At 35.3% G+C, this 13,103-nt stretch overlaps 2 protein-coding genes across 2 annotated transcripts; one reads left to right on the top strand and one right to left on the bottom strand.

Moving 5' to 3' along the window:
• The first annotated feature begins 153 nt into the window (after positions 1-153).
• Positions 154-2,523, top strand: LOC139770788 (uncharacterized). The gene is made up of 5 exons (XM_071702981.1): positions 154-359; positions 771-873; positions 1,001-1,210; positions 1,283-1,489; positions 1,570-2,523. Exons 1-5 carry the CDS (start codon positions 211-213, stop codon positions 1,624-1,626), a joined length of 726 nt encoding a protein of 241 aa, XP_071559082.1. The 5' UTR covers positions 154-210; the 3' UTR covers positions 1,627-2,523.
• Positions 2,452-11,825, bottom strand: LOC139770787 (hydroxypyruvate reductase). The gene is made up of 7 exons (XM_071702980.1): positions 11,668-11,825; positions 9,680-9,820; positions 5,818-5,969; positions 4,842-5,194; positions 4,187-4,405; positions 3,530-3,961; positions 2,452-3,188 (listed from the first exon to the last, which is right to left on the bottom strand). Exons 2-7 carry the CDS (start codon positions 9,812-9,814, stop codon positions 2,944-2,946), a joined length of 1,536 nt encoding a protein of 511 aa, XP_071559081.1. The 5' UTR covers positions 9,815-9,820; positions 11,668-11,825; the 3' UTR covers positions 2,452-2,943.
• Positions 11,826-13,103: the final 1,278 nt, after the last annotated feature.

Below are 13,103 nucleotides of genomic sequence, written 5' to 3'. Positions count from 1 at the left end.
AGAATTTATAATTTTGTCGGTAATTAATGTTTGACAATTGATAACACCCTAATCTCTTACATTTTATCTACGACCGGTTATTTTTTAGAGAATTGCATATGAACGACATCTACTTCGCGCGAACGCTATCGCGGTTGTCGTCTGACTCACTTGTCGAGGGTTCGAACGAGTAAATACGAGCGAACGTCAACGGAAACGAACCCGGGGAAGATGTGCCGTTCTAATGCGGTTGTCGTGCTTTCGTTATTTCTAATATCGTTCTGCGACCTGACGTCGTCGGAATGCACGCAGCTGGCACCTTGCGTCTGCTCGTTACCGGACGGCTACTATTACAATTTGACCGGCCTCGCTAACGCAGAGTTGGTAGATCACTCGAGCTATTAACCTCTCCGTCCTCCGGCTTTCCTTTGTTTTTGCGTCGTACGAAGTATCCGTTATATCTTGTTCCTAAAAACAAAAGGGGAAGAGTATTAGTACAAATCTACCGTTTTCTGGCAAGAAAGCTTATGAAGAATTGCTTAAACAAACGATGACCCGAACGTCTTAATTTTATAAATTTTGTATACAATATTACATAATTTTTGTACTTATTTAAACATTTATTTTTTATTTTTCCACGTATAACATTCGATGCTTTTGCATCTTCGATATTTAAATGTCAAATATCCATATTTGTCGCATGTCTAAATCTTCAATATTTATTTAAAATACATTTGACATTTAGAACAGTTTATTATAAAATATTAATTGCTTAATCAATTAATTTTCAGACTATTGGTTGCTAATCAAGATCATTGGACAGCATATTTTCATCCGTGCACAAATGTAAAAATGAAAAATACAACATGCAGTGCCAATGAAACTGAAGTATCGGTAAGATTTAAGACAGTTTTGTGGCCAATTAAGAAATGCATTGTTCCGTTATTCGCCTATTTTTTACGTAATGCCTGTGTATTCTCTTGTAGTATCTCAGTTATAAATATTACTTATATTCTTGCAGCTATGTATGATGTACAACACTACGGACAAAAATAAGACACTAACTGGGAAAGTAGAAGAGACGCAAATGAAATTGTCGACTAAAGGCCCTTTTCCAATTTTTGAAATAGGTTCTCAAGATGGCATCAAGTTGACGATAAATATTGTATGCTTTCCGGAAGATAAAACGAGTTTTTCATTGGATTCTGCGAGTCCCGAGTCTAAGAACTTTGTAAATAGCGATAATACTGCTTATTATTATCATAATAGATTATGTATGCAAATTAACTAATAATATTTACAGTTTTTTAAGTTGGTATCGCCATACGGGTGTAAGATAGCACCAGAAAAGGGATTGTCTACAGGTTCCGTCTTGGTTATCTTCTTCTTCGTCATCGCTGGCGTATACTTCATTGGTGGTATCATAGTGCTGAGGACATTGAGGGGAGCAACAGGCTGGGAAATGGTGCCTAATCATGATTTCTGGTGCAAGCTTCCTTCACTAGTCAGAGTAAGTGGCTATGATTCTTCTGGTAAGACGGCAGCTGCTATTCTATCTGATCGAGAACATTATCCTTCTGTTCTTTGCAGGACGGCGTCGTCTTCACCTTCAATTGTTGTCGTGCGGACAGTTACGAAAGAATATAATGCGACGTCTTTGTTAAACCGGTTCGATTTAATATTTATTAAGCGCGCGACTTTGTTGCAATTTAGTGTATTATAAATAGTCCTTTTTCGTATTCTACTAAAAAGCTACTCTTGCTTGTATTAACTGCAAGACTGCACATTTATCTACCAGAGTTTATAATAGTTAAAAATATCCCCCTTCGTCATATACATTAATTTGGTAAATTGTTTGCAGTTAGTTTACTTATACTGTATCTTTAACGTCGGATTCCGTTGCTTTCATTATCTGTTTATCTTGTTAAAAAGTACAATGTATATACATTGAAAAATGTGATATTCCATTACGCTATGTCACGTGCCAATGTTATTTTTTTTTTATAAGACAGACATTTCAATTTGATTTGATGCAAAAACAATTTATACATGTACAATTATTGCAAGCTGTATAATGAACACCTGAAATCCGAGAATAATTACCAAAGAACTCGTTGGTCTTTTCGAACATTGGATGTGCTTGTTTCAAATTACAATTTACATTGAAAAACAACGATAAAAGCGATTGTGAATCACGTAAGCTAATATAAATAATGTACGTTTGTAGGGTAACATATTTTGACACTGCAAGGGCCTAGATGCTAAAATCGGCCATTCTCATATGCTATTTTTTCCCATAAGAATTTTTCTCTATAAATATATTTTTTATAGACTTTTTACCAACATTAGTGAAGCTACACAAGATCAGCTTTTTTAATTAGAATAGTTCTTATCTCTTTTGTACAGCAAACTAGCTATAGTTTATATGCAGGCGCTTAGACCCTTGTACAGTCAATAACGACACGGAACTGGTGATTTGATAATGTGATGTTTTATTAACAAAGTCTCTAATAATACAAAAATATAAATACCTATATGGACACATTTTATATATCTTTTTTTATATTTCTATGTGTGTATGTGTGTGAAAAGTGTGATTTATTTACTAACGATTAATACGTTGTTGTATATAATCAAACGAGAATATTTCACTATGTTTCTTTATAGTTTTCATCCTAAAGAAAAAAAATACTTATCGTAGTGTGTATTAGTAATATTGATTTACCTCGTTTTTCTTAAATCATCTACTTTAACAATCAGATAATAAATAATGATATTACAAATGGAGTTTATATAATTATAATTAAAAAATATGCATATTTCTAGAGTAGCATAAGAGCTCCCCGCGTATTTGTAGCGGTCGGACAATACTGGATTCTTCAAAATTCGGGCTTCCGCGTTTCCCCTCTCTTCTCAAGGATCACTTATTGTCAGTATGCCGCTCGTGGAAGCACGCGGACGCGTTCAAAAGCTCTCGATCTCGTCCACTTGGATCGGAACCTCCCGATCGGTTTGAATGATGACCCAGCTGCCGTTAGCGTTCAAATTGTGGATGTTGATGCCTTTCGACGAGAAAACATTCACAATGCTGGCGAGATCCTGCACTCGGTTCGCGCGATATAAGCAAATGTAGTCCCTGAGCACGATGCCGTTGGCAAAGACGGCGTCGTCTAAAGCGAGCAACAGCGACTGATTGTCACGCACAGTTCCTGTAATATACACAATTATATCAGTAATGTGTGTGCATGTGTGTGTAATTTTCAATTGTAGATGTATTAGAATAATGTGTTTCATTATATTGATAATTTTTTAACAGATACTATAAGTGTAATATATACACAATAAATATGGATTAATTAAAAAATTTTTAATCTACAGAAACTTGGGAAAATTCTGTTTTGACTGAAATTCTAGATAGCTCTTTAAGTCTTCTAATTACCCTTAACATTTTAAATGATAATAGCAAAAATAAAAAAATTCTAGCAATAGAGAGAATTCTTGAAAATAAATCGAAATTCATTTTCTTCATGACACTAAATTACGATATTACCTTTAATGATATGTTCTCCAACTTTTACTACGACCGCTTTATTGTCATCCTCGATGTGGCCCTCTTGCAACTCTACGCCGATGTCTTGCGCCAGAGTGGGTGCGTTAACTAGATTCAAGCCGTTCTTCGTCTGGCCGGTTAATACGCCGACCAGAACGGCTGTATGAATGAACTGTTTGTCCTGCATGCCGTTCCCCACGGTGTGGCTGTGAATGACTGTGTTCAGCTTGCCTTTGAGGAAGCGACCGGCCAATTGACCCAATTTCTTCGACAATTCTATCCAAGGTTCGTTCTCGATCGTCATAGCCGCAGATAAGACCGGGGCGTTTACGATACCGGTGACGGCGTACTCCGTCGACTTGCCGGACAGAGCCAAGAATTGCTGGGCGATTTCTACCGCTACTCGTTGCTGGGCCTCCGCCGTGCTGGCACCTGCAATCGAATAAATTATTGTTATCTCCATTGTTTCCATAATTGAGTCGTTCAAAGTTAAAAAGATATGGGAGAGAGTATGCTGAGCTTTTTTCCTATAATATTTAAATAAGGAAATATAAAAGGAATATCAAATTGATGTCGAAATGATAGTTTCAAGTAAATTGTTTTAATTTAATGATATTTGTGATGACATATAAATTTTGAATAAAGCGTTGTACATACCGAGATGAGGCGTCGGAACGACTCTTGGATGTTTAATGAGCTCTAAAGTGATCGCATTCTTCGGCGGCTCCTCCACGAAGACGTCCAAAGCTGCTCCGCCACAATGGCCGGATTTCAATGAATTCAAGAGAGCCTCCTCATCAACAATACCGCCACGCGCGACATTAACGATGTATACTCCTTTCTTGCATTTTGCCAAGGTCGTTGCGTTGATCAAATCTGCAAACAATGCACGATTGAGCATACATTTTTTATGATACGACAAAATATTACTCTATTCAATTATTCTTAACATGCATAATTTTTTGTAAATAAAAAATTATTAAGATTCTTTATAACTACTCCGATAAGGATTCCAATTAAGTTTTATAGAATTTAATTAATAACATCTTTATGGCTGCATATAGATGTATATAGTATATAGTACATAGTATATAGTATAGATTGACGTAAAAGATTTATCGTTCTTTTTCAATTAAGTTCCCTTCGAAATAAAGTTCCTGAGTTTAAGAAATTGAAGAACTTCTTTTCAGATGGAAAAAGTGTGTCGAAGCCATTGCTTCTACTCTGCTTAAAAATTCGAAACTCCATGTTTTTCTTTCTCGCTTTGACCTTTCTGCATCAAATTAATATATTAAAACTGAACGATTCGTACTTCTGGTTTGAGGTATGAGCGGCGTGTGAACGGTGATGTAGTCGGCGATAGGCCATATCTTTTCCAGACTGAGCTTCCTGATGCCGAGCTCGGCGGCGGTCTCGTCCTTCAAGATCGGATCGAAGGCGACGATATTCATGCCGAAGCTCTGCATTCTGTAGGCTACCTCGCGGCCTATGCGACCCATTCCGAGGATCGCGAGGGTCTTGCCGGACAGCTCGTATCCGGAGTACAGTTTCCGGTCCCATCGGCCCTCCTTCAGCGATTGTGCGGCTTGCGCGACGTTGCGCGCGAGGGAGGAGATCAGGGCGCATGTTAGCTCGCAAGCGCTGATACTATTGCCTCCCGGGGTACTGCAATTATAAAAAAAAAAACCGATGAAATTACGTGCCAGATATTGTAATTTGTAGGTTCGACCACGAAATAATTGTGATATTTTTTATTTCAGTCGCTTCTTGTGTTACTTGAGTTTGATCTCGATTATGGAAACATCCCCAGTAGCAGTGTGACGTCAAATGACGTCTTAATGACGTCTAATTGACGTCTAGAGACGTCTTTGGACGTCAATTAGACGTCACCTTGCTACCTGGAATAATTCAAGATTCAATTAATTAAATAAATCGTGCAGAGATGCTAATTAAATAATTAGTCTGGTGAAAGAAAATTTCTTTTACTATTTGACGGGATTCCAGCAAACCTTGTAAAATAAATTATTGGAGAACCATTTTAAAGAGTCTTTCAGGCGAAAAAGAGCTTTGATTGAGAGGCGCTTTTTAACTACAGCTTTTGTACGCTTTTCTCAAATCAATTTTTTCCAATTTTTCGAATAAAACGTCAAATGGAAGTTTCTCGTTTAGAATTGATACACTTGAGAAGAGCTGTTATGCCAAAATTCTCGTGGTAAGAAATATACTCTATTTCTCAACTTCTTTATCTGTATTACGGAGAAGATAGAAGTTTGGGATTGTATACGTACTTTAATACGATTACTCCTTTACGTGTGGCAGCTTGAAGATCTATGTTGTCGACGCCGGTACCAGCTCGTCCGACCACACGGAGATTTGGGCAAGCGGCGAAAACGTCCGCCGTCACTTTGGTTTCAGATCGGACAATAAGGGCATCGTGATTCTGTAGAGAGAAAATATATACATTTTCATTTTATCTCCGAGAATAATTTAAAAATATAATGTGAATTAATAAAATTTTATTTAGTAAATGGTAATTTAGCTTAATGAATCTGTACTTGAAAAGAAAGAAGTGATAAATTATCGGTATTACTGAGGCGTGCGTATCTCTGTTACGTAATATTATTTTAAACACATAAATTAAGTCTCGTAATTTATTTAGAATATGATAATAGAAAATGTAATCCGAATTAAAATTTCCAGCCACGTTTAAAGATATTATAAAATGTAACCAGCCCCTATGTTGCAATAAGAAATTGTTTTACATATTTTTTAACAGAAAGTGTTTATATAAATTTCTACATTACGTCGCATACAAGTTTCAAGTCGACCGAATTTATTTGTCTTTTATTATTTATATCACGAAAGTAAAATTGTAGATCTTGTCATTTTGTTTAAAAATTTTCTGGGTTAAAAAAATAGTTTCTGAATTTATATCGTTTTATTTGTACCGAGAGCGCGAAATAAGTAAAAAAAATGTATGAGCTATATCTGTGCCTCATATGATTAGGAAATGTGATTCAGCTGATTGCTTATTTGTGACCACAGTTTGTGAACTTGTGCAAACTGGTTACTGAACTTGCGCAAAGTGGAGAGAAATATATTCCATGTCTAATCTCAGTTCAGGCCTCAGTATAATTATCCGCGTAAAAATATAGAGATAAGGATAACGCGTGCGGTCGCATGGGCGTCTGTCGTAGTTATTTTCTTCGAATCGATGCATATTTCTCTAATCGAACGAACTCGCAGACTACGTGAGCTGCAATGCACGAAAACAAAGTATCGAAACGACATTATGTAATATATACGTAAAACATGTTTAAAAGATACTTCATGCACCGATTAATAATAACTTGCGACACGAAAAAGAGAGATACCTCTTATATATTAGTTTAGAAATGTGTCAGACGAAGGAATGATTTTCTTTTGTGAGAAAAATTTCAAACGTGAACATGTGGAAGAAATAATAACAATAACAAAAGACTTTTGGCAATCGTAACATTCTCCAATTTTGATAATTAAAAATTCATAGCTTCGTAAAATAAACCTCTACTAGTTTTCCTCAATTGACTCGTTTTTCGTATAGAAATTTTATTTTCTCTCTTTCTGTTATAAATAGAGAATTTTAGAAAATCTTCTCTTTCTTTTACTTGAATCTCTATTTGCTCTTTACTTCGAATTTTTTTCTCATCTACGTTTTGTGTACCTAGGAGAGACTCCGCGAAATCTCCAATTTCTCCGAATTTCTTTCGAATTATCTACGCGCGGCTGTGCGCAGGAGTTTCTTAGCTGCGTTACAATTTCTTTTTATCTTTATACCTCAGCTTACGTTACAACGAATGGCTCGCGACACAGATGCGACGCGGGATGCTTTTTATTGGATTTTCTGTAAAACGGGAGGACGTGGTCCAGGCCCCCCAGACGGAAGGTAAAGAGAAGAAATTGAGAGCGGGAACCTAACAGACTCTATTGAGAAATGCGAATGGCGAACGGGATAGAGCAAATCTCCTTGTACGGGCGCCCATGTGTGCATGCGTACATGCGGAGCAAACCGGTGGTACAACGACCCGTCGCAGCTAACCGGTATCCGCGCCGGCCGAGTCAACTGGATATAACCGGATCGCCGACTCGAACGCGAGCAATTAAGAGGAGAAAGAATAAACAGGGACAGAGAGAAACTGACAGGAGTGACAGAGACAGAGAGAGGGAGAGGAAAAGAGAGCAAGACGCGTCCCACATGCTACTTGCATACACATTACGCCCGTATAAAATGATTGCATTAGGTCGAGAATGTCCTGTCTTAAGATAGATTGGTGTTTGTCAGACACGGAGCAAAATTTATCCGATCTAGGAGAATGGAACTATTTTCTACGGAATTATTTTTAGTTTGAATTTATCTGAAATTCAGATTTCGACGATTACAGAAAAATATATAAATGTACATACGTAATTAGAAAATTAGAAAATTACTACAAAATGTGAAGTGGGAGGACGAGTTATTTTTCATAACGCCAGAAAAATATAATCTTTTCGTCTTAAATTTATTAAAGATTTTAAAATGTATTAGTTACATTTTGAAAAGCTCAAACTGTGTTTATGTAAAGTTATAGCGATTCAGAGAATTAATCTTACTTCATTTTACAACATAGATAACTTTTTTGGTAATTGCAATAATAAATGTATAAAAAAATATACTACTGTTAGATTTATTTTCCTTTCGTTTAGTACTTATAAATAACTAGAATAGTACTAACTAGCAGTCGCCCAGTTAACGAAATATTATAAATTAATTACGTATTTTTTATTTACGCATATGTTTAAAAGAAAACGAGACAATTTTGTCAATTTTATTTAATTTTGGCACGGAATAGCAGGATGTCAATTTATATAAAACAGAACCCCATCCTTACGTAAGTTCAATCGGCTTATCGAAATCCGGATTACGCCGGATATAAAGCGTATACTATAGAAAAAAAATATTTGCAGATAGTATTTGATTGGCAGAATCGGTTTAGCGCGTGGACGAAAACGAGGCCTATTTATCCACGATAAAACACAGTTTGACTGTAGTCGCACAATTTTCTGCATTTTGCCGTAAAAATATATATATTCGTGTCTGCCATCTAACAATGAAAGCATCTAAAAAATTTGGCTCGTGTACAGACTTGCGTTTGAAAAATATTTCTACATATCTTTCCCGCATAACTTCTCGACGGGAGATTCATTATCATAAGTGTGTTTATCTTCCGCACACAAATTCCAACGCAATCTAATGTTATCGATGAGTCTCCTCATCTGATACCTGATATTTTTCACTCGATCGCATATCGATAAAAATCGTGATTTCAATTGCCAATAACTACTCTTGAGAGAAGATAAATCGCGCGATTTTTCGACGATTATAATTTTATCCACGAATGTGGATACGCTTTACTAATCGATATCTGAGATGAAAAGTACAATGGATGCTTGTAGCGATTATACCTCATTGTACTTTGATTGCTTATCGTTAAAATCTACTGCTTATCATATGCTATTTCGAAACGAATAAATCTTGAAAGCTTCATAATACAGATATTACTCGATAATAAATGGATACAAATGTAGCAACAAATTTTCCTTAAATTGTGGATATTTTTTTCGATTATGTTACGATTAGATAATCGTTAAAATAAAAACAATGATTGAGTCCACGGGATCCACGGAAGCAATGACTGCAGCTACTAATTCATAAATGTGTGCAGCTGCCTTTAAAATAAATCAGGCTTAAAATTAGTTTTATGAGTTCAGAAGTGTAAAAGAAAGTTATAAAAAGACCGGTATCTTCAATTGGGAACAATCAATGTCATCTCGCGATTAAAATTTAGAATAGTCTTTAAGAATTTAGGATCAGAACGTTGTGGAATATTAGAGAACGGGGAAAGGATTGAAATAACTTATTAAATGAATTCCTTTCCAAGTTTTAGAGTTTAAATTACGTTCTCTGTCCATAAAGATCGCCCTGTTTTTATAACCAATCTTCGATATCGGATATTGAGCGGAATATATAACTTTGTGTAAGATGAACCCTCATCAGACGGTTCGCTTCGGTTCAATAAATCTCAGGAAATTGCTCGCTATTCCATGCAGTTTTGCGGCATTAAATTCACCCACCTGCAGCTCGTTGATTAGCTCATCCTTCGGTAGCCTGTATTTCGTGGTAACCGGAATACCGTGCTCGGCGAGCAGCGCCCCGCAAGACTCGTCCACGGGATCGCTTATGAGAACGCTTCTGAAGTTGGCCGACATGTTATCCTTGAACAAACATAGCGCCCTTGAACACCTTATTTATTCTGTCTTATTGAATAGAGAAGAACCGCTGATCGCAGCGCGTTCCGACGCGGCGACGTAATCTCGACCGAACATTTCCGCGTGGCATAAATCAATTAAATTGCTATTTTTAAATACTGATTGCTAATAATTGCTATGTTTTCTAGAGATTTTATATGCAAGCATCGTTTTCTAATTCGTTCACAGAAGAGGTTTACGATCGGTTGACTGATCGAAACGTCCGTAATTGATAGCAAATACGCACTTGTAACGGTTGACAAGCATCGCGAATATATTCTTTGATTTTTGTTAGATATAAATCAATATCGATGACAGACAATTATCGATTGTTGGATCAAATATATCGTAAGCATGATGATTGTTGATAGATGATTGCTGACGGTCAAAGCTATATCTCAATATGATGTCCGATAATCGTAGGATAAACTAAATATTTATATATTGACCTGAGCGTTTGCTCGGAATTCCGAGCTAGCGTGCGTCGTCTAAAGCGTTCAAAAATTTCAACGTGTGTTGTCCGAAATTTCAAGATAAAATTTCCGTACGTAACATCTTATATAAAAATAAATGTAAATTTGCACTGAACTAAATGTTAACAATCTAGATTTTAATCAATAAGACTAGATGTTCTGTCGGTTTTTAATATAGTCATAATAAAAGGGTGACATTTTCTGCATTTTCAAGAAAGAATCCAGAAATTGGTAAAAAATAAATAAAATAAATATCATTCTTTACACAAATTTAAAGTTATTTAAAAATGTTAAGAATATAGTTATATTATATGTATGTATAACATTTAATAAATTAGTGATAAAAAGTTAAATAAAAATTCTATTAAAATCTCTCTCGAATAAAACAACGAATAATATTCATTATTTATTCATGAGATTCGAGAAGTCTTTCGTTTTCAGTAATTTAAAGTAAATAATCATTAATATCCCGATATATAGTTTCACAAGAAACAATTCTAACAATTAATTTATATCAATTATATAGAACAGTTATTATTTTCCACTTTAGAAATAATATTTATATACCTTGGTTTGTAAATAAAAATAATATTCATATATTTTGACTATAGATACGGATGTGATGGGAAAACAACACCATGTACGGAAATTGTGTAATTAATCGCTATAGGTTCTTATGTAAGATCAAGTTTAATAAAGTATTATTCGAAGAAATAACTCGCCGATTTATTCAGTCAGGAATTATTAAAGAGAAACAGGACGTCGCTAGTTGCTAGTCAGTGAAAGTTACATAAGCTAAATAGGTAGATGCACACTTGTTTCCAGCTTAGCAACACCAGAGATTCTCTTTCGTCCAGTCAATGCATTTTAATCTAATCTTTCATGTTAAATATCAATCTAAATGGATATATAAACTACAAGGTAACGTTATTGGAGCGACGCTTGTCAAACGTTACAAAGTCATTGGTGTTTGCAAAATGTTATGAAGTCCTGCTTTTCCGAGCTTTTTCCTTATACAATTTTATATAATCATAAGGTAAAGACCGCCCTTGACGACAATGATCGCAAAGTGCAAATTCGAAAAGCAATAAGGTTCTAAAAGTGTTACAGTCTTCGAAAATTTTTTCCCTAAAATTGCACCGCTGTTACGTTACACGTTACTTCGCGGAAATATGCTCACCGGCAAGATCTCCCGGATACTTCGCGAATTTTTATTACGTTACATTTTTACGTAACGCCGGCGACGACGAAAAGGTCAGCAACAAGTGTCAGATTTTTCCGGAACGGCTTCCCGTGCGCGGCATGATCGACGAGCCGAATTTAAATATGTGCGGGACCTACCTTTTCGGTGTCTTTCCTCGTGCTCGTGAAAAAATTCGCAAAACGCTGCAGCGGCTTTCGGAGATGAACGTGGACAAAATGAGAACTTCGAGGTTCCGCAGCTGGTGTCGCGCGTACGATGGTCCAACCGTAAACTGACTTCGTTGTACTGTCATTTATCTTCTTATAGCGGAATCCCCACTCGCGGACGATCATGCCATGAGTAAATTGTTGAGGGCTCCCTCTTCCCGGCTGCTCCGCTCGCCGGCGAGAGCCGCTCGAGTGTGTAACGCGTGCATTCGGTGTCACGAATGCCCTCACCTTGCTTGGATAGGCATTTTCAGAACGCGTTCAGATATAATTGTGTCTATTTGCGATTTAATCTGTTGACCCCGCATTTTAGCCGGAAACATTCCGTCAATAACGTTCAGTTTAGACAATTTCGACACTTTGAACGTAACGGAAGATATCGTGCGTCTTCACAATATTATTCTTTATCGACTATTTTCGCAGATACTCAGAAATAGAACGGAAACTGAAATGGAATTGAGATAGATTGAAATTGAAAAGTGAAATGAACTGAAACAAATAGAAACGAAATAAATGGAAATCGAAATGAAAAAATGGGGTGATGACATCTTGCGATGACTACGTAATGAAATAATAAAAGCGTTATGGTATATTGTGTATATATATCAAGTAAGAGAAATGAGAAATAAAAGAGATTATTTTATTACTCATTTAATTATTGCATGTATTTGAGAAATGAGAAATAAAAGAAATAAAATTATTTTATTATTTATTTAGCATTTTATACTATCCTCATTATTTCATGTTACTATTTTAGGTGTCGATTTAATAGTTATTAATTTAACGTATTTAAACCTGACATATAATTTACAATGATATAAAACGTAATTTAAAAAAATTGTTGAAATTTTATTATATAATATTATTTACCTATATTATTTATTATAATGTATTTGCACTTTTATTAATTTTGAAAGTATTTAATTAATACAACGGTTTCAGTAAATAAATTAAGAAAAATTCTTTGTATATACTCGATCTTTTTTATCAAAAGCTTTATCGGTCATTGATACTACTTGACCTGTTAATACCCGAAATTTCAATCGCAATTTCGAATTATCTTTTAAATGAAGAATCGTGATGTTAAAGAGTAGAAATTATCATATTTTCTCCATAAATTACATAAATAAAAATTATAAGATGTAATTTTACTATCTAATCGTATAATTTATCTTAAAACTAAGTAATTTAATAATCTGCACGACGATTCATTTCCAAATCCGTAATTTTAAAGATTACAAATTAATTTTAAAGCTAAACAAACGCAAATTTGTCTGATATGTATTCTCTTTCTCTTTAAGATAATACTCGGAATTATTTGGATACAAAAATTTATTAAAATTTCTTCACTCATTCATTTATTCCTT

This window comes from Temnothorax nylanderi, unplaced genomic scaffold (assembly GCF_030848795.1).
Source record: "Temnothorax nylanderi isolate EJ_2023f unplaced genomic scaffold, tnyl_v1.0 TNYL_tig0033_pilon, whole genome shotgun sequence".
In the NCBI taxonomy this organism is placed as follows: Eukaryota; Metazoa; Arthropoda; class Insecta; order Hymenoptera; family Formicidae; genus Temnothorax; species Temnothorax nylanderi.
Note: the sequence above shows the minus strand (reverse complement) of the source record. Positions and strands in the feature narration are given on the sequence as shown.